At 40.8% G+C, this 25,720-nt stretch overlaps 1 protein-coding gene and 1 non-coding gene across 5 annotated transcripts in view; both read left to right on the plus strand.

Annotated features, from left to right (window-relative positions):
* Positions 1-838: 838 nt before the first annotated feature.
* camk2a (calcium/calmodulin dependent protein kinase II alpha) overlaps positions 839-25,720 on the plus strand; it is a 197,109-nt gene continuing 172,227 nt past the window's right edge. For 2 of the 4 annotated variants that reach the window (XR_010002722.1, XM_008104825.3), the window contains exons 1-2: positions 846-1,279; positions 24,006-24,100. Coding sequence is in view for 3 of the 4 variants with exons in the window: in XM_008104825.3 (XP_008103032.1) it covers positions 1,218-1,279; positions 24,006-24,100 (157 nt within the window). In the remaining variant the exon portion in view is untranslated. Of the gene's footprint in view, positions 1,280-24,005; positions 24,101-25,720 lie in introns of all 4 variants that reach the window. The other 2 variants (XM_008104829.3, XM_008104827.3) reach the window with 2 other exon arrangements.
* On the plus strand, positions 11,918-12,003 carry mir5454 (microRNA mir-5454). The gene has a single exon (NR_130055.1). It is a non-coding gene; the product is annotated as a microRNA mir-5454 (primary transcript).

Genomic DNA, 25,720 nt, shown 5'->3' on the forward strand with positions numbered 1-25,720 from the left:
ATTTAGAAGAGTTAATGTAAGAGAAATCTTACAAACCTCCCAAAGATGAGGAAAAGCCTAAACACATTGAATATATTTGTTCCTGTGTGGGCGACCTTTAATCTGTGAGAAGGCTGTCTCATTCCCAATTGCTTGAGAGGCAGGGTTTCAGGGTTCCTGCATTTCGGGATCCTTAACTCTGCCCACACTCCCCGAGCACTCCTACAGGAGGAATGGGGTCTGCCAGGCAACATGTTCTTCCATCTGGATCCTTTTCCTCAACTGCAGCTGCATAAAACAAACGCATTATGCGGTCTCCCCTTCATTCTTGATTTTTTTCTAAAGCTTCCCTAGAAAAAACAGAAAGTGCATTAAATCTGGGCCAGACTCCCTACTGGGAATAAAGCTTTCCAGAAGGTTTTTCAGATTCTACTTTGATTCTAACTGCTCCCTCTACAGGAATTGGAGAAATTCTGACTGTTTTATATTGTACGGCCCTCTAAAGGTATCCAGTTCTAAAGAGCTCGAGAAGGCTCTCAAGACCCTGAAAATGTAACCCACCCAACCCCCCCCCCCATCTATTTCTATCTCCCCTCAGAGTAGCTTTGGCTGAAAAAAGCATCCTGTTTCTTTAAACCTTGGAACTCTAGCGGTTGCCCGGGCAACACAGCAATACCTGTCTTTCTGGAGGAGAAGATGCCGTTACCAGGGCAACAGCATCCTGTCTTTCCAGAGACCCTCCTGTAAATGTGGCAATGGCCGTTTCCATAGTAACCTTTTTTTTGCCCCAGTTAATTCTCACTTGCATGACTTAATATGTGCTTTAATATTGATATATTTTGACTTTTGGTTTTTCTGGGGGGTTTCCTTGGAGTGGCTTTCTGATGTTTCTCTTTGGATGCAGTTTCCACAATCACAGAATCAGGGCGTTAGAGAGCCGTGGAAGTGGCAGGACGAGCAGGTGTTTGGGAGGCAGTTGCCCGGGCAACAGGACCAGGGCGTTCCAGAGGTGGTTGCTATGGAGAGCGGGATGCTGACGACGAAGGCTTGCGAGGCTGCAAAGACAAATTACCCTCATCATTATCTCCAGGCTTGTCAATCACACCTCTTTGCTTATTTACCTCTGAGAGGGAGTGAGCACTAGGAGCCCAGGAGGAGAGCGGGGACCAAGCGGCCCAAGTGAGGAGAGGTGCTCTTGTCAAACTTCAGGCCAGGCACCCAGGCAGCCGGCATCCAGGATGGCAACCATCACCTGCAACCGCTTCACCGAAGAATACCAGCTTTATGAAGAGCTGGGGAAGTAAGTTTGAGACAGACTGGAGCAGGGGGCAAAGGGGGAATGGTTTGGGGACCGAATGGGAGCAAAGCAGGGGTTGACTGGACTGACAACCTCAGCTGACAACCTCAACCCAGGTGGCATCCCCAGGGAAAGAAAAGGCAACGGAGTGAGCGCTAAGACAAACTCACAGGGCAGCAGGGAAAGGCAGGCTCCAAAGAGCGCAGCAGAGGCAACGCTAGGAAAGAAGAACTGGAAAATGTTGCTGCAAAAATTAGGCTTTTCCATATTCCTCCATTTTCACAAGGCAATAGAGATCGGCACAGGAAGGGTTAAATATCCCTTGCTGACATTGTCAACTTTTGTGTGCGGCTGTGTTAGTTCGTGCATGTCTTTCTGTTGTTGCCTATAGTTCTGTGATGGCCAAAACAAAATGGGTAAGGACACTCTGGTCCTTTTTAAAGATAACCCTTTGTCACAGCATTCTGATGAAGTTCATGTGTCTGATTTGCCTAGTCCAGAGCAACGCTCCAGGGAAGTCTCTGTCTTTCCCAAGAAATGGCTGATCGGGTGTTTCTTAAGGTGTCCTGGAAAGCAATGGCCCCAATGCTTATTTCCCCCAAACCCTGTTTAGTGTAAGATAGCTGTACAGGGACCACCGAAACCTGGTGTCAAAGATCTCAGAGGAAGAAGTCAGTGTGAGAGGGAATGTTGGTGGAATTACGCGAGCTTCTAACAAAGTGATCTGACTGTGTTTAATGTGTTGTCAATGCTTTGCACAATGAACTGTAGCTTTGCAAGCACAACTTGGTTTGCTTCCTTTTCTTACTGTCAGCATGCATACCGATTTGGCTATGTATATTATATGTGTGTGTGTATGAGGATGTGTGAGTTTGTATATGTGCTTAATCCCATTGAAGTGTATGAGAATTCACTTTACTCGACCAAATAGTTTAGATGCATATCAAGAGGTGTGTGTGTGTGTGTGTGTGTGTGTATCTAATGTGATGGCAATTGCTCTCTCTGTGTACATTTCGAATTCATCAAAACACCTTTATATTGCTCTTTCATGATTGGCAGGATGTAGCTTGTAATTCCTGAATCTGTGCATCTATATTTTTGTGTAAGTTTATGTGTTTTAGGGAGTTGTGGAATAATTCTCTTACACTGTGCATTTGTTGTCCTCATCAAATGTCTACACTTTTGTTTGAGCCTTTTGGTGGAGATTTTAATTTTTTGTGTTTGCAGTGTATTATGGATTTGTCCCTCTGAACTGAATATCTATGTGCACCTATTTGCTGGCATCAGTTTTACCCCGAGCACAAACACTGATATTTTGCATGCATTTATCTGTTTGCATGCAAGCAGCTGATTTTTTGGATGCATATAGTTGTACAAGGAAATATCTAGGGGAAATATCTAGGGGGAAAAGAAACCAAGAAGGGGAGGGGGCCCTGATTTTTTATTTTTATTTACAGTGGCTAGCAAGTGTCGTTTGATAAGACAAAGTGGGTTAAGTACAGTAAGACCTGACCAAACTCAGCAAGAGAGCACTAGCAAAGTTCATGTATCCATCTGAAGTGTATTCAAAACTGTTCTTTGAGAACATATTTGTATGTGGTTAACCAGACCTTTTATTATTCATAATTAGGAAACTGAATCATGTATGAATAGTGAAATCCTGGTTCAGTGGTCAGTTCTCTGCAGTAAATGGAAACAAAGCTACATTTCAGTTTATGAGGCAAGCACTACACTTCCTTGATAGGTACTTTGGAAAGAAAAAAACCCATGTTGCAGGAGATTGTCAACATCCCCTGTTCTCACACAGACACTTTTTCAAAGGCACTTAAGTTTGAGATGAAAATGTATTGGGATTTAGATGAAGAGATGATAGATCAAAATACCATGTTTATGTATGGACTATGACTTGGAAAGATGGCTAGAAAGAGAGGCTGTACTGTTCCAGCTAAGTGGATACCAATGGTCATCCCACAGTTTGGTTAGCCACATTTATGACCACCACCTTTCTCTTCCTCTTGTTGGGTCCTTGTTCACTCCCTGTTACTTCATGCTGCACTTCACTCAAGGATTCCTGTGGAGAGAAGGGTGTGGAGAAGCCTCAGTTTCCTCCCTCTATTCTAGCTCAGAGGGAAGGGGAGGCAAGGGGAGTGAGATCAGGAGATAATTGTCATACAGGATCTCATGCCTGGCTCCATATGATTGTGAGATGTTATCAGCTGTGACGCAGGAAGGAAATGATAAATGTTGCATGGAATCGGGCTCTGTCTTGGAAGTCCTAACACTTTCCCCCAGCAATAATATCTCACCTACCTGGCTTCTCCATAGTGTTTTGGACTCTGAGGTATTTTGTCATGATGTCACCCTGATAGTGCTTTATATGTTACTTAACATGGTTGCAAAATGGCCACTTCCCCAAAATGAAAGACAAAATCAAGGGAATTTATCTGAGCTTTTGTTAAGTTGAGGCAACCTTGTGCAAAGAGTTATGGAGCTATGTGTATCTCAGTCTTATGATATTTTAGGACATGCTCATATGCAGGACACTCTCGAGAAAGGTTCCCCTTCTTCCAAATGCAAAGAAAACCAAAGAAGGATGCATTTGTGGCAGAAAATTGTTTGCCCATACTCTCTGTTTATAACTCTTGACCTAGCCTTCAAACTGATTTGCTGACATAGGACCCAATGTTGTGAAAGTGATTTGAACCAAGAGATTCCTTTGAGGGCAGGGAAATTACCAGTATATTTCATATAGGTTCTCCTCAATTTTAATTCTCCTGAATGATAATTTTATGGAAATGCCATACACAAGAGCCACTCACCTACTGTTTATTACATAATAGATCATTATTGTAAAGGGGAAATGCATATGCTTTAATTTCAGGGGGGAAGGTTATGTTAGGTTCCCAAATCCCTCCACGATGGCAATGGAAGCACACTGTATCTACTCAAAGGGAGAAGTGACTTGATTCTTGTCTCTCCCTCCATAGCACTCTTGATCCAGAGGTAACTGAAAGATCCAAAACACCATTGGCAATAAGAGAGGGGTACTTGCTGGAAAATATTGCATGTAGAAACTAATGAATCTTGTTGGGAGCTCCTCTGTTTGTGTTATATAAGACAAAAATGCTTGAGGTTGGGAAAGCAAAGCAATGACTATATGTTGGGATGGAATGAAAAGAAAACATACTCCCCCTAAAGGACATAGGTTGAAATACTTTGGAAACATATTCCAGTTTCTGTGATGATCTGAGGCATCCAAAACATTTATCATATGAAATACTGTTGTCCAATATTTCTATCTATTTTAAATTTGACAGAAAAAAAAATCAAATTCTGAGCATTTTAGGTTGAAGGAAGTGTTGTAGATACAAAAATCAAGACAAAATTAATATTTCATTTTTTTGACCTACCTATTTTGACCTCCCCTCTCTTTCTCTTGGTTTTTAACTTAACTTGTTTTTCTGTCAGGAAGTATTTCAGCTCAAATTGTTTTCCTAATGACCCCATCATCTGGCTATTGATGCAATTGAACCAATCTCAAGAAAAGGTGGATAAAATGTATAGGGTTTCATTTGGGATGAAATACCCAATTTTGAATTTCCTGATTTGCAGCCTTAGTGATTAGAGAAGTTTCTACTATGTTCATGATATATACTGTCATTCTGCATTATATTCTGAGAACAGGTCTTCCCAGTGTGCCACATAAGAGCTGTGTGTGGTGGATATGCTAAAGTGTATATACAATAACCAAAAATGTTTACATTGTTGAGCTGAGTGGCTTGAAAGCAAATTTAATGTAACAATTAAGAAAATCAACCTAAAATGTTGAATCCCGCAATGGAATAACATGCTGAAGGGAACAAGAACTGGCATGTTTAGATGTTTTCCACAGATGGATGAGAGAGTTTCAGGGATGCCTAGGATACAGGTTGTTCAATCCTAGAATCCAGAAGCATTCTGCAAATGAATCAGAATTATTTCTGAAACCTTTGCTCACAAGAAGACCATGGCATTCATCCTGACAATCCTTGCTAGTCCAAACAGACTAGGAAGTTGGGCACTGCTATACACATACAGCAAAGGCTGGGATAAACCTGAACTTGGAAAATTTTCATTTTTTGGGTTGTATCTCCCCTCCAAATCCTCCAGTTAGCATGACTAAATTCTGTACCAACCTCTGTACTAAAGAGCATCCATTTCTAGCTCAAGCCAAAAATTATACTTTTTTGAAACGGTTTCTTTATTTTCTACCTGCTGTCTCTTCAATAATACCAGCAATAGAGAAGATATCTTTAGGGTTGATATTTCATTTTATAATAATATCTAAATGAGATTAACATCAACATCTTGTCTAGACTTATGTAAGGACCAGTTGCAGGTGCAGTGTGCAAAAGTGCCAACTAATCAGAGAGCGCTCAGTTCTCTGTCATTAGCTGCCAGCTGTTGCCAGGGGCAGCGGTACACACCCTGTCCAAGTAAAATTCCTGATAAGTCATTTTGTCTAGCAAGCTGATAATAAATTTACTACAAATATATAAAGATAACAATGGTTGATAGACAAATTTTTTTAATCTTGCCCAAGATTCTTTATACACAATGATCCATTAGATACTTTCAGGACCTTCAAAAGCAGGACAACAACCTCCTCCCAGTGCTATTTTTCTACAGTTGGTATTCAGAGGCACCGTGGAGGTATTATATAATCATTGTGACTAGTAACCATAGATAGTCTTATATTCCAGGGCTTTTCAGGCTATCTGATATAGGAGACCAATGATTATTTTTCCTTTCAATGTGCCAGGGACTGGTACTGTATTTTTGTCAATTGGTTATGACAGTTTATTTTTTGGAAACTCACTGGGGGCTCATATCCAATGACTTGTATTCACTTTGAGTAGCACTGTTATACTTCACAGGTTTACCTTTCAAGGGTATCTATTACTATCTCTTGCAGAAGAGTATTCCCACATATGCCATGTGAAGTATTCCCTTTTTACCTGTTCTGAACTTCCTGTCATTCAATTTCCTTGGGTGGCTCTGGTGCCATAAGAAATTGAGGAGGAAAATACCTTTCTCTCTCTCTCTCTCTCTCTCTCTCTCTCTTTTGAAACTATGTATTTTTTGTATATTTATATCACATCTCTCCCCATTCATTTAACTATTCACACCTCCTAGTGTTGCAACCTTCTCTCATAGTGAGATGTTCCATTTCTCCTGCTTTTTTCAGTTGACATTCTTTGCAACTTTCCCAGCTGTAGGCACATTTTTTTAAAGGATGCTGCTTAAAATTGTATGCAGCATTCTTAGCATTATTGTACCATGGATTCATGTAATAAAGGCATTGTAATATTAGGCAACTTTTGTTTTTATTTCTGACCTAATGTTTTCTTTTATGGAATCTGCCTTTTACATGACTGCAATATCCATTCCTAGTTAATTGCTTCAGATGCCATCAGTGTATATGCAGATTTCAGATATATTATAATACCAATTTGTATCACTTATTTACCGAGCCACATCTGACTTTTTTATTCCAATGTGAAGACATCTTTTGAATATTTCAGGGGCACTGTAACCCCAAAACATTTGACCATGTTGACTGCTTGTAGCTATTTCTAGAATATTAATGAACATCTTTAGATTGCTGGGCCAAGTGGGCTAAAAAACCAGGGAGGAAATATAGAGAACAACGGTGGAAAGATACAATATCTGAAGGTGCATTTCATCAAATCACACAAGAGCAAATCACACCATAGAATACAGAAACCTCTAATACTATTAAGTAATTTACATTTTAGTAGTCTGAGTGTTGGGCCAAGAATCTGGAGACCAGGGTTCAAAACCCTAAGCCATAGAGACTCATTGAATGACCTTAGCAAAGTCATACTCTCTCAGCCACTGAGGAAGTCAAATCCCTGCCCCCAAAGATAGGGTCATTATAAGTCATCATCTAGGTAAAGGTAAAGGTTTTCCCCTGACGATAAGTCCAGTCGTGGGGGTTGGTGCTCATCTCCATTTCTAAGCCAAAGAGCCAGCGTTGTCCATAGACACCTCCATGTGGCCAACATGACTGTATGGAGCGCTGGTCCCTTCCTACCAGAGTGGTACCTATTGATCTACTCACATTTGCATGTTTTCGAACTGCTAAGTTGGCAGGAGCTGGCAGCGGGCACTCATTCTGCTCCTGGGATTTGAACCTGGCACCTTTTGGTCCGCAAGTTCAGCAGCTCAGCGCTTTAACACACTGTGCCACCAGGGGCCCCTAAGTCATCATCTACTTGGATGCATATAACTATAACAACAAGAAGAAGAAGTTGAGTAACTTCTGGAAGATAGCAGCAAGCCATGCAAGCTGCTGGATTAATTACTCTGGTGCTCTGTTCTTACAGACCCACATCCAGAAATAGGCCTTGGCAGGCAATGGTATGAATAATTTCAAAAACGTGGCTGCCAAACTGTGGCTACCTTATGTACTGTGAACATTTGCTGTTTGCTGTGCATGTTGAGTAGTCTTTATCTGAAATGCTTAGGACCAGAAGCATTTTGGATTTGAGATTTTTTTTTTTTACAGATTTCAGAATACCTGTATTTGCATATATATTCATAAGGAGATTTCTTGGAGATGGGACCCAAGTCTAAATATGAAATTCATTTAGGTTTCATATACACCTTACATACATATCCCAGAGGCAATTTTATACACTTTAGTTCTATTTTTGTGTGTGCATTAAACAAAATTGTGAACACTGAACCATCAGAAAGCAAGGTGTCTCTTTCTCAGCTACTCAGGCAGACGATTTTGGATTTTGGACTATCCCGTTGTTTTCTCCTGACTGGAAACACTGGTCTATTATTCAGCAGGAAGGTTGTTTGATGCTTGGTGCTGTTTCAAAGCTTGCAAGGGACAGCCACTCATTTTTCTTTCTCTCTTATAGCGATGTCCTCAAATAAGCATTTGGTGTTTCATAGCAGGATTTTAACACTAAGCTGAAACATGGATTAGATTGGAAAAATAATGACTCCTGTAATCACTCCATGCATGTGTGACCTGCCTGTATTTTGTTTGGACGACCACCTCATTTGCTAATGTATCCTGCATCTTTGCTGAGCCTTTGTTTGCACAAAGTCATGTGACTCCCTTCTCTAGAGAAAACATGAATCACTAAAGCCAACACAAAGTTAGGCACATTTAAGCTCATTGATTTCAATGAATCTAAGGACCTCATCACACTTGCCAATTTAAACATCCCTAGGATGCTTGCCAACCAGTTGAGGGATGGATGGGCATGCAGTACATCAAAAGACATACACCAATTTTCAGTGGGGGGTCCGCCCCCAACTGGCATGGAAGTGTTCTAGGATGCTTCTTTGTCAACACAGGAATGTTCCCACGTTGTACAGTGTGATGGAGGAAGCATTGCCACGCTGGAGTGGCATGCTTGCTGGCAAAATGGCATGGGGGGCATGTGATAAGGTCCTAAGAATACTCAACTCAGCCTTGGATTTAGGCCTGGAATATCCAGTCCTTCCCTCTAAGGCAGTGGTTCTCGATCTGTGGGTCCCCGGGTGTTTTGGCCTTCAACTCCCAGAAACCCTTACAGCTGGTAAACTGACTGGGATTTCTGGGAGCTATAAGCCAAAACACCTGGGGACCCACAGGTTGAGAACCACTGCTCTAAGGAGTAAGAATTAGGGTCAATCCTATCATTAAGTAGTAAAGAAGACATTAGATTTTGTGTATTATAAAAGGGCAGCAAATGACTGCTGCACTTTTACATGCCAAGGGTGAGCAGATGTACTTCAGGGATTTTCTGATAGAATCATAGAGTTGGAAAATTATTATTATTATTAACTGCATTTCTATACCACTTTTCTCACCCCTTGGGGGGGGGGGGACTCAAAGCAGTTTACAACATAATAAATGGCAAAATTCAGTGCCTTACATATATAAAAAATATATCACATATGTAAATAAAAAACATACAACTGTAGATTAAAACCATTAAAACTATAAAAACATCCAACCTAGACATATTCGTGAAACATATTATTACAGCAATTAACATAGATCCCTTCTCTACCCCCAACCACCATCCCCCATTTCCCTCTCCATAGAGTTTCAACCTTTCTTTCTTTATATATATATATATATATATATATATATATATATATTAGACTTGTATACTGCTACTTCCAGTTTGCCCCAGGGAGCAAGATGGTGGAGGCCCTTGATGGCTGAGGCCCCCACAGGCGTGGTCCTCTTATGCCCCAGCCTCTGGAGGCAGGCAGGTGTTCTTGCTGGGCCTGGCTTCGCAGAGTCACAGGGCCAGGGCCTCAGTTCTGCGAGGAGTGAGTTCCAGGAGCTGAGCCAGAGGCAACAAAGAAAACAAAGGCTGCCTCTTTCCTCGGAGCCCCTGGAGATGGTACCTTCACTCCCTTGATGGTCCTCCACAAGGGCCATCCAGTCCAGTTTATGTATGGAAATAGGCTTGGCCATTAGGTATCATGACTGGGATGAGCCATTTTTGCTCCTCTGCTTCAGGCAGTAAAATGTCTTAGGCTGTCTTTGATAAGTATAGTGAGAATGAAAAAGCAGAGGGGATATGCTGACAGCACAAAGATTGGCTTCTCAATGTAGAGTTTGCTGGCATTGCCAAACGTGTCTGGCAAGTGGACCTCTTTCTATCCCAAGTAAAGTCAATATTCCTGGTTTTCAGTTTTTATTGCATTCTGCAGGTTCCCCAGTCCGCCTGAATTCTCAGCAGCCTCTTTTAATTTGTAAAGAGGGAGTGCTAGTTTCTCCTGAAATAACTGCTGTGAAGAATGTTGATTCAAAGAACTGAGGAGTGCTTGCACTTTGAAGAAAGAAAATGTGTTTCTCTCTGTGTGTGTCACAAGATACCCACAAACAGAGTCCCAAAGGGAGTAAAGGAAAGGGTCAAAAAGATTACTAAGGAGAACAGAGGGGAATGAGAGAGCAGGATATTGTAGGAAGGAGTTGTTCCTCCAAGAACTTTGAGGGGATCAAAGTAGGACAAAGAGAAGAAAAATAACGCCTCTCTTGGCATTCTTTGAATCCACCCCCATTGGTAGGTGAAGATGGGGTTCAGTGAAATTATCATGTGGCACTATATAATCAGGCACCTCATCCTGGGAGCTAGAGAAGAAAGATAAAGGAGAGATTAAAAAAATAAGAAGCGGGAATTTCCAACCTACACATCTTCCTAGAAAAGAGATGAACTTGCAAAATGGTCTGAAGGAAAAAAAAGTGTAAAGAAAGCAGGTTGTCTCCTTGGACAGTATTGTACTCACAGGGGATGTCTAGAGAGAAGCCGTATGTCTTCACATAAGGGACTCTACTTCCCACATTTAAAACTAAGGTAGAAGCTGCATTCCTCCCACTGTCAAAGTGGAAAATTCAGAATAATAAATCTGATGATTAACATTGCAAGAGAGAACAAAAAGAACCCGTTAAAAGCGAAATAATATCTAAATCAGCGTGGTCCTGCACTTTTAGCTTCTCATTTTTATGTGATTTAATGTTATTCTAGTGAAATATTTAAAATGCTGTCATGTTCCAAAAATTACAAAGAAAGCAACCATTCATAGAGTTTGTACCCTTCCAGTTTTTCTTCTAATATACAAGTTTATCTTTTAACATAGTGTGGCAAAATCTCCTCTGTCACCCTTTTGGTAAAACAATTATAGTTTCCAACAGACAATTATTTTTTTTTACTATTTCTTATATGTTTCTTGCCATTTCTTTATGATGCTCAGGGTGCTGTACCTGTTCTCACCCATTCATTTTATCTTCATAACAAGCCTATGAGGCAGGCTAAGCTCCGAGGTAGGCAATTAACTTCATGGCTGAGTGGGGATTTGAAGAACCTCCACACCATAACCACTGTGCTAGTAGTCCAACTAGGATTTATATTTATATTATCTCAATTGCATCTGAAAGGCCAAAATCTTTGATTCCCCAAGTTAAAGTCTGTCAGACAATCAAGAGGAGAAACTTCTAGATTTAGTCCACAGTTGTCCCATATGTTCCACTGTCATTCTGCTTGACCGATAGCTAGGTTTTCCTATCCCATATAAAAAAAACTCCCTCAAATGCCCAAGTAAAGAAAGGGAAGAGGCTAAAATGCACTGAATGCTGCTTATTTTGTCTGCTGCTTGTCTGATCAACCTAATGAACCTAACCCCTGCCTTACCCCAATAAGCTTTCAATGGGTTGGCTCCAATCCTCACAGTCATTTCCTTTCTGATAAAAGGAGCGGCAAAGCTCCAGAGATCTTTGTCTCCCTTTAGTCTCACAATGGAACCAAAAGATTCCTGTACTAGTAAATAGAAATACTGATCTGTATGTGGGTCATGACCAAAAGTACCACTGGAAACAGAGGTGTGTCAATGTTGATATAAACCTTATGACTGGAACCAAATTCCATTGAGAAAGGGAGTCTTATGCTGCTTATTCCTTCCCAGGAGGAGTCAATAGCCAGCTCAATAACACACGTCACATGGTCAGTGCTGATTCCTGACTGGGGGCGGTGTGTGTGTGTGTGAAGAGAGTATTGTAAAAGTAGTGTATTATGCCTGTCACAATACAAATCTTGGAGTAGCTTCTAAGAAGAAGAATACTATAGCCATCCATGACTGAGCAGTGGTAGGATGATGTTTACTGTCCCAGAATATCATTTTACACTGCTCTATCATGAATGGTTTCTGTCCGTTGTAGTTATTCTTAACATATCTTCCCAAGCAGTGCCACAAACAGCAGTTCCAAACAGAGTTCTTCATGTGGATCAATCCGTTTTGAAGTTTAATTTATGATCGTAAATATCAAATGCAGTAAAAACCAAAAAGGGGCACTCTTTTTTGTGGAAAAACATTGTTCTGTTTTTGACTTTCATATCTTTCTTTCTCTTGGATCCTATAAGTCAAATATTCTTAGCCTCAGTAAAGCAAAGTGTTAATAAAAAATGGAGAGCACTACTGGATCAGATCAAAGGCTTTTCCAGCTCAGCATTCTTTTCACATCGTCACCAACCAGGTGAGAAAGAGAAGTCTGGGTATAGAGAATGTGGAGGGAATTTTGTGTGTCACTTTGAAGTAAACTAGTCCATTACTAATTGTGATTTCCTTCCAGTGCAAAGATTTGCTTTGTAAGGGTGTTTCCATAAATCCTGCAGCAGGAAAATAAATGGTTAAATGCCTACCTGATTTGATCCTACGGTACTAGATTTGATTCTGATGATTATCAATCTTCCTCAGTGGGTATTATTTACATTCTTAAAAGAAAAAAAAATATGTAAAATACCACACATTAAAGATCAGCTTTTCCTTTGTTTCTGTACCATTCTATGGATTGTCCTTGTTGCCTGTGCAGGATCACTGGAAATGTTGAATGGAGAGAAGTATTTGAGAAGGAGTGTGCAAGTAAGAAAAGCAGCACATTTGCTTTCTTGCCGCATGCATGTCTGAATACCAGCAGGGACACCTCACCCACTCAACCACCTACATAAAAACTGAAATATGGACACAGTGAATATCAGCCACAGTACATAGCACTCCATACAATATGCTCATACACACACCTCCGTCTGCTTACTTCCTGAATATGTATGAACACACACACACATACACACACACGCATACTCCTTAAGAGAAAAAAGAGATTATTCTCATGTATACAAGCATAGGCTTTAGATATCTTCACCAGACACAATCTGTAGAACATTTTCTTCACAGCAAATCCATCCCAGCTAGTAAACAGTTGTCCCTGCTTACACCAGTGTGAAGGAACTATTCAAATCGTCATCCATTTTTAACACAATCTTTAGAGCCATTCACAGAAAAATAGTGAATGACCCAGGGCAAACAGTAACAACTATTAGCAAGATGGCAAAAAATGCTCCATCAGACAGCTCTAATGACTCACCAAACTACAGAATCTAGGATCCCATATGATGCAGCCAGGGCAGTTAAAATAGAAACAGTACAGCAACTGTACAGTGTGAAAGAGCCCTAGAAGTGCATTTTGAAGGGCCCTTGACCTAGTATTTTAAGGGTCAACAGTTCCTGCTAAGATATACTAATCCTCAGAGGTGAGACACTGAACGTTTTCATGTGCCATGCAACATACTGAGATCTTCTGCATACGACTGTTAAATACAGGTAGATCCTCAGAGTGCTCTCATTCTTTTTTGAATGTGGAAAAGCAGACATGCATGCCACATGCAGAAATCCCGAACCTTCCCTAAATCCCAAGCAAACCACTGCAAAATCCCTCCTGATCAAAGTATTCTTTTGTCCCCAAGAATCAGACTTTTGAAATACCCTACATGACAACTGAGTACTGCTCTTTGGTTCTGCACAATCATGTTGCCATCCCTAAAAACAGTCCCATCAAATAATTTCTGTTATGCAGCTTGGGTGGCCCTGTACACAGTCTATGGATAGAAAAAAGCAATCTGGATATAAATCACAATGAGCCTGATTTGTTTGTGGTGCTATAGCCCATTAGTATGTCTAGTTTGTTTTGTGCCTGAGACTGAGAAATGCTAGACGTACGGCATGAGGTTGGATGTATGAAAAAGGAAACCTCTCAGTTTAGAGAGAGAAGAAGAAACAGAATAAGTAAGCTAGTTTTCTTGAAATCTACCCACCTTCTCTTTTTTCCAGTAATCTGGATTGTTGTTGGTTTAGGAGTTTAAAAAGAACAGAGTTGAGCTCTTTGGTTTTACAAATTCATTTTGACTAATGCCTGTAAAGTACTGGCTTCCCATGGTATGCACATATTTAACTTAAGCCTTGCCACCCCCACTGCATTCCCAAAAGACACCTGCAATGTTCAGGTTGCCATGTGGACACTTCATCCAAACACCCATCCTTCACTTGTCACTTTGCTCCTTTTTTGAATTTCAGAAATTGAATTTCATCTGTCAATGTGCATTTTAAAGAAGATAATACATAAAAAGGAAAACAGCTAGGTAGATAGGTGACTGGCAGAATGTTTCATAACTCATTAAACACATTCAAATATAATAAGAGGTGTACACACAAACAGAGCCGGCCCTAGGTATTTTTCAAGTATAGGCGAACAGAATTTTGGCGCCCCCCCAAACCAATCACTGAAAAATAAAAGCGTTGGATAAGCGAAAATGTTGGATAATAAGGAAGTTTAAAGGAAAAGCCTATAAAACATCAAATTACATTATGATTTTAAAAATTAAGCACCAAAACATCATGTTTTACAACAAATCAATAGAAAAAGCAGTTCAATACATGGTAATGTTATGTAGGAATTACTATATTTGCAAATTTAGCACTAAACATTGAACAGGGATATAGGGCAGTGTGGACTTAGATAACCCAGATAGCCCTCAGTATTAAAAAAAACCCCTAAAATCAGGACAATAAATAAAGAACAACACTCTGAAAACAGAAGAAATCCAGACAGTAAACAATCAGGGACAGCTAACTCCTCCCAAAAAAAGATTCTCCCAGGCAAGAAGAAGCCAGGCCTTGAAGCCACAGGGCCATTAAATGCTAATCAAGGTGATTAATTACAACATTCACACCTGCTTCAAAGAAAAGTTCTTTCTCCCACCCTGGACCTTCTACAGATATATAAACCCCACATACCTAGCTTCCAAGTTCCTACAGACCTCACAATCTCTGAAGGCCCCAAAGGTGGGCTTGCGTGGTGTGAAGGTGGGTCTGCGCTGGCCGGAAGGCCCGAAAGAGAAGGAGGTGGAGAGTGGTGCCCTCCTCCCAGGACGATGGTGCCCCCGGGACGATGGCGCCACAGGCAAATGCCTATTTCGCCTTATGGTTGGACCTCCTCTGCACACAAATACATTTATCGGTTTAATATGAAATAACATGTTCCCTAAAAGCAGAGCTAAGGCTGTGTATAAATTCTCAGGTAGATAGAAATGGAGGTAATCCAGAGTCTGAGCCTGCAAGACTGAAGCTTACCCAAAAAGGTTCAGCCTGTTCCCTGGCCCTCAAAATACTGGTCATTTAGATTATTACCTGGCAGTGTTTGCTGCTTGCAGAAGGGAAAAGATATTTCTATCAGGAATATACATGTTTTAAAATAAATAGTATGTTCTTAAATTTTAAAGATTGCTCCTGCCTCACTGGAAAATATCAGCCCTGCACTGAAATGAGAAATGCTCTTTTAAGTTGGTGGCACATCTCCCTTAGATTCAAGACATAGCTCTGTAGCAGTTTCCAGGTTCCTGTGGCTTGTAAGGATCAAAGTCATTCATCTATATAAGAATGTCTGCTTTATCACAAAACTACTGTTTGTTAACGGTGGCTGCTAATGTGATTATCACTGCATCTTTTATACTCAATTCTTCTCTGGCCCTATTGATTACAATCCCACACCCACCTAAATACATGCATAATAAATCTGACAACTCAAGTAACACTTCATGCATTTAATGAAATGGAATGTAGCCCATGAAAATTGGTCCCCAAATGTTCTTTTTTCCTTTAAGGTGTCACAAGACATTGTTGTTTCTGGAGCGGGAAGGTGCCTGAGGGAATATCCAGGAAGGCATCATAGGAGCATTGGACAAAAAGCAGTTTCCAAAGCTCCTTATTTTCTCCACATATTTTTTCATACTCTTGGGGACATCCGAAACTATAACATGAAAAAACAGGTGTTGATGTCTGATTACTTTTATGCTCGACTATTTGATTTCCTTCCCCTTGAATGGCCTTGGTGGTGGATGTAGGGGGCATTCTCTTCCAAACTCAGCAAACTGACCCACAAATGGTATTGTAGCCCCTTTGAGACTAACCAAGAGAATTAAATTGTCAGCCTGTGCTTTCATAGATCTAAGTCTATTCCATCAAATGCATAGAGTGAAGTTCCTAGGACTATTAGGAGGGCTAGGAACTAGACAGTGGAATGCGTGAATAGCCATCGAAATGCAAAACATGTGAGTAAAGTGATGAGGCAACGAGCTCAGTTTTAATTATGTTTAATGACGACTGAAGGGTGAAAGCAGGAGAAAAAATGTTGCCTAAAGCCAATGTGAACCATATGAATGGTGGAAGGAATTATTAGAATGCGGTGTGATGATTGCTGGGAAGCAGAAAGCAAATGTAATAAACTGGCAAGGGAGCCCTGATGTGGCTGAAGTGTTAACTAGTGTTATAATATATATAGGGGACTAGGAACCCGCTGCCTATAATTCAACCCACAGTTGATAGACAAGCACAAAGATAGGCAGGAACGGCTCGGTCCTGCCTATCTTTGTGATCGCATCTCCTACTACAAACCTGCACGAACCATTCGATCCACTGGAGAGGCCCTACTCTCATTGCCACCCTCGTTTCAAACACAATTTGTGCGGACGAGAGAGAAGGCCTTTCCGGTTGTGGCCCCCTGGCTTTTGAACTCTCTCCCAAGAGGAATTAGATTAGCCCCTACATCGATGTCCTTCAGAAAAGCTTTGAAAACTTGTTTTGTTCAAGCTATTTTTGACTGAGGTGAACAGTTGATTGAGTCCCCACCTCTTCCTATAGCAGTCTTTTGTTCCTTATCACAGATGACCATGATTAGCTCTCCTAATTCGCTGCACTATTAAAATTACTTCTCCACCAAGAATATGGACTGAAGCGCCATGATATTGCCTCTTTTAATGGCCATGCTTTTTACTCTGTTGATGCTGTGTTATTGAACTACTGTGATTGTTATGTATTTTATATTGTTGTATTTTATATTGTTTATTTTATACTGTTGTATTTTATTGTATGTTGTTGGGCTTGGCCCCATGTGAGCTGCCCCGAGTCCCTTCGGGGAAATGGGGTGGGATATAAAAATAAACTTATAATATTATTATTTGGGGATATATTCCAGTTCTGCAGTTTCTCTTTCTGTTTAGTTTTGTTTGTTCAAAGACTGATGTTTTGAGGTCTGAGGTGGATTGCTGATGAAGACTAAAATGTTCTGCAAATGTTCTTTGTGTATTCCTGTTCCTAATCCTGATAGGAGTCCATTCATTAAATATTTAATAATAGTACATATGTGCTGTTGGCAAGGAAACATTTTCCAGAGTTAGGGGCAAAAGGGGCATGATCCTTTAGGGCTTTTCCTTTCTCTGCATCAAAGGAAAGTCCTAAAAGAAAGGCCTGTCTCCTTGGCTGATTCCTGAGATGGCTCAGGGAGTGTCTACCATCATTAGAGCCTTTGCTGTTCCAAGCATCCTCTCTGAAGACTGAGCAAAGATAGATACATTTCTGGCTGCCACTGCAAATTTGAGGTTACTTAAGATACACGAGGGGGCCCCTGGTGGCACAGTGTGTTAAAGCGCTCCATACAGTCATGCCGGCCACGTGACCTTGGAGGTGTCTATGGACAACGCCGGCTCTTCGGCTTAGAAATGGAGATGAGCACCAACCCCCAGATTCGGTCACGACTGGACTTAACGTCAGGGGAAACCTTTACCTTTACCTAAGATACATGAAATATGAATTCTTACAGTCTGACATTCCCATAGCCTGGAAAAGTACAAACAAGCAAGCCGCAGTTAGAAATGAATATTCAGAAGGTGATTTTTTTTTCAAACAACCCCTGTGACATGAAGCTTTCTAGGAATTCAGGGAATTGAAGTAAAAATAAAACATTTCCAAATCCCAGTACACCAAATATCAGCATATTTATCTGTTTATATATACAAGGTTCTCTCTCTCTCTCTTTTCCTTGTACAAAAACTAAAACCTAAAGTTTAAAGTATTCATTATTACATGAATCAAAACCCCCTTAGCATTCCACAACCACAGCATTTGTAATCGTAAGTAATCAACAGTTATATTTCTCTAAAATTCGGAAACAAACAAGTTTTATTTTCATTCGTTGCCCTTATACAACGCATAGCAGAGCTGAAGCTTGGCCTTTTCCACCAAGAACCTCTTTTAGTACAATTTTCATTGCCATAGCAACAAGTCTCCAGCCATAAAAGGAACCCTTTACAAGTTTGAGGAAACCAGTGGTAAATGGGCATATTGGAGGGATCTCTCATCTTCTTCCTTGACTTTATTTTTGTTTTGCTAAATGTCTTAGGGCCCTTTCACCCTATGCTCCAATCCTGAGGAGCTTCACATTACACAATTATAGCATTATAGCTCCATTCTAGTTGTTCTGGCAACATCTTATGGAAATTTGGAATTTGTAGTTTAGAGGGGGGCATTTAGAATTCTCAGCCAAAGGACTTATCTAGTGCCTCCCCAAAATACAAGGCCCAGGCAGGATTCCATTGGATACAGCAATGAATTGAAATGCAATCAGAGTGTTATAACTGTGCAGTGTGACAGGTCCCTTAGTGTCTGAGGGTGCATCTACACTGTATAATTAAAGCAATTTGATAGCACTCTAATTGCCATGGCTCAATGCTATGGAATCCTGGGATCTGTAGCTTGGTAAGATACCAGCAATTGTTTTGCAGAAAAGGCTAAATACCTTGTATAATTACAGAGCCTATGATTCTGCATTGAGCCAATGCAGTTAGTGGTATCAAATTGCATTGGTTTACTGTACAGATGCACCCTTAGTCAAATTAGTAGTGAGAATTCACCCCAGTATGGGCATTCAGCAAGTGGAGTCATGGATCGTTCATTGCTCCTGCCCTCTCCTTGAATGTTTCTATTAGCCTGGCAGTATTCTAGACCATCTATCTATGTAGGACAGAGGTCTCTATAACTCCATTTAGTTACCTTATATCAGAGATTTTCATACTGTGTGTCGCGACATGTTAGTGTGTCAGCTGCTGTATGTAGGTGTTATCATGTGAATGTAATGAGAATTTTCTGAGTCTATGTGAAATAAGCAATAAATCATATATTTCTTAAAATATAAATTAAAGTTTTTCATCAGATATGTTGTATCCCCATACATTTCATTATTAAAATTTATGTATGTGTCCGTACTCCATATCTCTTAAAAAGGACTGGGTTAACTCTCGGTTTGCTAGTAAAACTGAATTACTGTGTCGTGAAATTATACATGTCTAAAAGTGTGTCACCAGCATGAAATGCTGGAAAAGTTCTGCCCTATAAACTCATGTATAAATCTAGATTTTTTTTGTCAAAAAAATAAATGCCAAACACCTGGGTTGACTTATCCATGAGTAAGTGTAAGTACTGTATCTTGGCTCTTATTGAAAAAGGAGCCTCTCTCTGACTGACAAAAGGCAAGAGTTAAAAGGAGAACCTAAAAGAAAAACTCTTTCTGGTGTGGTGCCTCTTTGGGTCTTTTTGAATGCTTGGGTGGAGAAATGGGCAGCATCCAGATGCAGATTCCCCTTCTGCATGGAAGGACTTTCACCTTATCCACCAATCATATCAAAATCCATAATTTTGGCCCCCAAACTGACCTTGATTTATACCTGATGTTGTATACATAGGCATGCATGAGTGTTTACAGTACATTTTTGAATAGGTGCACTTACAATGAATGGCGTGAAAGGCTCAAGGAGTGGGACCCCGCCATCATTAGAGTCCATGTCATTCTAAACATCTCTGAGGCAGCTAATTCTGAGGTCTGAGCCATGCCAGATGTTTTCTGCCTGCAAATCTTCCTCCTTCTATATCTCAGGTTGCTTCAGGGTTATAATAGAGGATACCCACATCTGAAAGGTCTGTAAATTTAGACACTTGGGAAGAGAGTGCAAGGGTGAGGAGCTGCCAATGGCCCCATTTAGTCCTACCTGCTCAAAGGTGTATGTAAGCTCTGGGTTTTCAACAGGCAAGCCCTGGCACCGTGCTTTGGGGTGAACAGAAATAGAGCTACCCATGCTGTATGTATCATTTAAACATTTGCTCCAGAGAATGACTATCATTTCTCTTTCCACCCACTTGCCCTCCCACCTAAATCAGGTACTGGAGCCCATTGTAGAGAAATTGTCAGAGAGCGCTTCTCACGTCCCCCTCTCCTGCTTCTGGAGACTCAAGGATGTGATCAAGATAAAAAGCACAGTAAAAAGCATAGCTAGGATGGCAAATGGATTGGTGGTCCTTCTGTTAAGACAGAATTAAACATTTATTATCCCTCTTCCAAACAGAACCTTCAACCCTCTGGGTGCATGGGATGTTAATATAGTCCAAACCATTTTCTGGCAAAGAACTTTGTTCACACTCCCACAGATACACAGCAAGAACCAGTCTCTGCTTCATTGTTATTACAGCTCCCTTTAATTCCTACAGAAGGGTCTTACCCCTCCCCAATAAAATAAAAATAAACCCCATTCACACTTCCAGGACTAGTTGCCATGTGCTCCCAGATGATGGTTTCCAGCAGGGGGCTTTTATGTGTGGGTTTGCTTCACTATGTGAATTTCAATGAACACTTTGCTTCTGTTCCTCATGCCCTGTTGCTCTCCTATTTGACTAAAGATTCATATTCAGGCTCAAATTGCCCTCATAGTTCCACCCCTGCAGGAAAATCAATTATTCACCATTTTCCTCAAAGGCCACAGAGGCCCTTTCTTATACTTTTTTTCCCTATACACATATTTGCCGGGAAAAAAGTGCTTATGATAGCTGTTATTCCCAAACAGCTTTGGAAGAAATGCCACTGGATATAAAGATACAATAACATTTAAGCTGGTACAGTGGATGGTTGGTGAAGGATGGGAAGAAAGAAAAAGAAAAAAATGCCTTCAGGGTCCAACCAAAACATTCTCCCAGAATAACATGCCACCCCCGCCCTCCCTCAAATCAAGTCATAATACTTAAAATGTCCCAGAGACATTTTCTCTCTGAGAGATATTTTCCCCCTCATTGTATTTCTTCTTTTGCCTCTCCTCCTGAGTCTCGGCACAAGTTACCTGATGATCATTTCCAGCTTTGCCAGAATCAAAATTTCACAGTTCAGAAGTCTCAATTCAACAAAACCAAGATGACTTAGAAGTGAGCTGGGCATTTTTCTCTGCAAATAGATTATTCTGCTAAGGTTAACAAGATATTGCATTGGCTTCTCTGATGAAGAAAACGTCTATGGCAAAATGTCTATGGCAAAAAGAAAAAGACACATGACTTCAATTTCCACATCAGCTTTGGTATATAGGAGACACTAGCATTTAATATATGAGTCAGCTTGAAAAGTCTACCATGATTTTGCTTGCTGTGCATATATATGTATAAGTCAGTAAGTGGCATGTTTTATAGTCTCCCTCCACTTGAAAAGCATAACTGCATTGTGAACTAGCAATTACTTCTGCAATTAGGGTATAGCACTGTGGTTGTACTAGCCCAATGAAAGAAGAACTTAAAGACCTTCCTGATATTCTACATGGGCTACTTAGTTATTGTATAAGTTAACTCATGAAGGTTTGGGGACCAAAATTATGAATTTTGACGTGAGCTCTGGATAAAGTTAGAGTCAATCTTTTGAGAGGGAAAATCACCAATACCAGCTTAAGTGTCCAGATGCCCTGGCTGCCACCACCATTCTCCTGCCCAGGCATTCAAAAAGGTCAGAAAGGGCACCATGAGGGAAAGAGTAAAGGGGATCGGTGCTTCTTTTAGGTTCTTCTAGGTTTTCCTGGGATGGGCTAAACTCTTGCATTTCACCACTCTACTCAGATAAGGGAATACTTTCTCTTTTGATAAGAGTTAAGGTACAGTACTCATACTGACTTGTGAATAAGCCAATACAGATATTTTTGGTTGATTTTTGACTAAAATCTCTAGACTTATACATGAGTATATAGGGTATGTGTGTGTAATTAAGTAAAGTCTTCTGAACTAACCCTCCAAGCTTTAACAAGCAGCAGCTACATTCAGTGAAGGACGAATGTTCAGTCTCTAAACAGGGTATGAGGAGGAGGATGTTTCCAGTCCCCACCCACCAATGAATGAGGTTGTGATGAGAAATTATCACAAGAGTCTTCTTTACGATCATTCTAATCTTGCTCACTGATGAGATGTCACTGGAAAAACCATCATCCTTGTGCCCCAATCAGCAGTTGAATGGACTTCATTTGCCTGATGTGACTGTTGGCTATTAAGGTGGGTTGGGAGAGGAAAGTCTTATAATAAGACTGTTTCGCTTTTGCTAGAGTAGAGACCCATAACTGCAATGTGGAATGCCAACTTGTATTATATAAGTGACCAGTCCCATCAATGAGAGAGGTCACAACAGACTCCAAATGTACAGACTTCAACTGTTCCTATCCCAAACAATACAATTCTAGTTTGATTTGACAAGTGGGCATAAAGTAAAATATACAACATATGCATATAGTATGCACAGGCACGTGTCTTTAATAAAGCCCAGTTTGTGAAAGTTATACAATTCACATTATTGCTACTGAATGACAGTTACCATGGTGTTATCATGATTTTATCTAAATATGACTACAGCTTTTTCTCTATCTTCAGGGAATAAGCCCTTCTTAGTCATGAGTGGATGGGGGAGTTTAGCTCACGGGTCACACTGGGTTAGATATGGACATAATGTGGCCCTCCAGATGTTTCTGAGCCACAGTTCTCAACATTCCTGGACTATGTTTCAGACTGCTGGGGTTGCAGTCATCACTATTGCTGTAGGCTTTTGAAAGGAACCTGCATAGTATTCAGCCAGAGTACAGACTGCTGTCTACTAGGGTTGTCACATCATCCAGCTTTCTGGGTCTTACCTGAATTCTAACCATGCTACCTGATCCCGGTCTTGGTAATTGTTTGCACCAGATTGTAAGCTTTCATTTTAAGGAAAACTAACTCTCTGACCCCAATAGAAACTGAGATGTGGGTCAAAACATGGAGGATTTTTTTCTGCAAGGGAATTTAATGCATGAGAGGAACCAGAGCAGAACCACAAGGGCACCAAGTGAGATGAAGGAGGGAGTAGGAAACAGTTGTGAGTGGTACAAGGAGTATTGGGGGGTGGGCATGCCACAAAAGTGAGAGGTTGTTTTTTCATGTCAGGAGCAACCGGAGTTGCTTCTGGAGTGAGAGAATTGGCCATCTGCAAGGACGTTGCCTAGGGGACGCCCAGATGTTTTGATGTTTTACCATCCTTGTGGGAGGTTTCTCTCATGTCCCCGCATGGAGCTGGAGCTGATAGAGGGAGCTCATCCGTGCTCTCCCCGGGTGGGATTCGAACCTGGCAGCCTTCAGGCCAGCAACCCAACCTTCAAGTCACAAGGCTTTCATCCCCTAGGCCACCGGAGGTGAGTCAAGAGAGGAAGTATGAGAGATGGGTGACCAAGTGATGCAAGTGAGAGAATGCAAAAAACAAAGGAGTAGGGAAGACAGGAAAGCAAACATGTAGCACCTTATTCTTAACCAGGAGACTTTCCATAATTCAATCAACTGCTCTTGCAAAGTAAGAGACAAGACAGTTTTGTAGGAGGAACAGAAAAAACCCACAACCCTAATAAGAAAAGGGGAAATTAGTCAGTGCATCCAACCCCTTAAATAAGTTCAATGGAGCATCACTATTCCTACTTAGGATAGCTGTATGCTGCCTCCAAAACCAGAGGCAATATGCTTCTGCTTGGAGGCTTCACAGAACTACCCATTTGGCTTTTGTGGGATAGTTGATGTAGATCTGATCTGATCTGATCAAAAAAGACCTTTGGTTTGCTCTAGCAGGATGCTTATTGCATTTCATTGCTTTTGAATTTTCTTCAGTTTGAACATCTTAGCATGTGGGATATAACTTTATTCAGCCCATGTCTGTTTTTTCCCACCTTCTCTCCTGCAGAGGTGCTTTCTCAATTGTCAGGAGGTGCGTGAAGGTGTTGTCAGGACAGGAATATGCTGCCAAGATCATAAACACCAAGAAACTTTCAGCTCGTGGTAAGTTCCCCTGTCTACACCCCACAGGTTTAGACCTCTCTGCTATTGTGACCAACATGTAGGATAGCTGGTGCTGTCTTAATTGCTTCTAGTGCTGCTGTGATGCTTATTTGGTATACGTACATTCTTTTCAGGAAAGATGTAGAGACATGTTTTCATATATGTTGGAATCATTTTATAGTGCTGGGCCAGGGAGGAACAATCCCAGTTGTCTTGGCAACGAGAAATTTGATTCTGAGAGCTATAGCTCCCACTTATATTGCCATTCTGTTTCCATCCATGCAAATACACCACCTCCTATAATGCCAGGTCCACTGCATAATCCAGAAAGCATCTCACAACTTCCTGAAATTTGAGTGCCACTTTCCCACTTTCCCACAATGCCACCCATCATCTTCTTTCCCTAATCCCCAACCAACCATTTAGTAATCCTTTCTGTCCCAAGACCCACAGCACAGGACCTAAGTCTAAAAAGATGCCTTTTGAGGCCATTAATGGCCTTGTGCATAGTCCTATCCTCCAGGTTCTCTTTTTAGCCACTCAAATGAGGTTTGGAAAAGGGATGAAAATAGGACAAAGGCGAGTCTCTGTACTGAATGAATTTGTTGAATGGGTTGAGACCTCTATATCATTATTGAGTCACAGTCTTGCCGTTCCTGAAATAGCATATTAACTATGGTAAAATGCTCTGCGATTCACTCCCAGTCTCTCCACAGCTAGATGATTGATAACCCCATTTCTGCAGATGAACTGAGACCCAGGTGATGACTTACTCAGTACCAGCCTCTGTGCACAGAGATGTGAACTTTTGCTTTGGGTCCACACACAGTAACTAGAAATGCAGCAACTATTTTCAGAATATTGAAGAAAATTACCCTTTTCAATTACACCTTCCAGAATCCTCCAACTAGTCACTGGTTGACTCTTGGGTTCACAGTACAAAAAAAGCCACTTTGCGGGCCAGGCAATTAAGAAACAAGACCCGAATATGTATTTCTTCAGAGGTTTCTTTTTTCCAGTTGTAATCCACTTTCAGATCATGTTTTCTGAATCACAGGAACTTCCCTATATACTCATGTTTAGTTTCGAAATTTTAATCAAGAATTGACTCCAAAAACCTGGGTCGACTTATCCATGGTCAATATAAGTACTGTATTTTAACTCATATCTAAAAGGAACCAACCTTTTCACTGAACATCGTCAAAAATTAATGCTTGTTCCATCCTGAAAGAGTCCAAAAGATGCATTGTCCTCTCTATTTACACCATCACTGCACTGCTTTTGGCCTTTTTGAATGGTTGAAGTGGGAAATGGCACTGGCAACCAAAGGCAGCAGGCTTCACATGTCATATTGAAACCCATAATTTTGGACCCCAAACATGCTATTGACATATACATGAGGGTGTCTTAAACATGAACCTATATGTTACTCACACATGAGCATATGCTTTAAATACTCAAACATGAGTATTTAAAGCATTGACTCCAAGGCAGAGCGGTGATCAAATATCCCTAGATTTAAGCCACTGGTGCTTGTTGCTGCCTATAGCTCAAAGCCAGCTTTTATTGGTGTCTTTTTTTCTAATGGGTTTTAAAGAGGATCACATGAAGAATGTTTTT

The sequence above is a fragment of the Anolis carolinensis genome, chromosome 2 (assembly GCF_035594765.1).
Source record: "Anolis carolinensis isolate JA03-04 chromosome 2, rAnoCar3.1.pri, whole genome shotgun sequence".
NCBI lineage: Eukaryota > Metazoa > Chordata > Lepidosauria > Squamata > Dactyloidae > Anolis > Anolis carolinensis.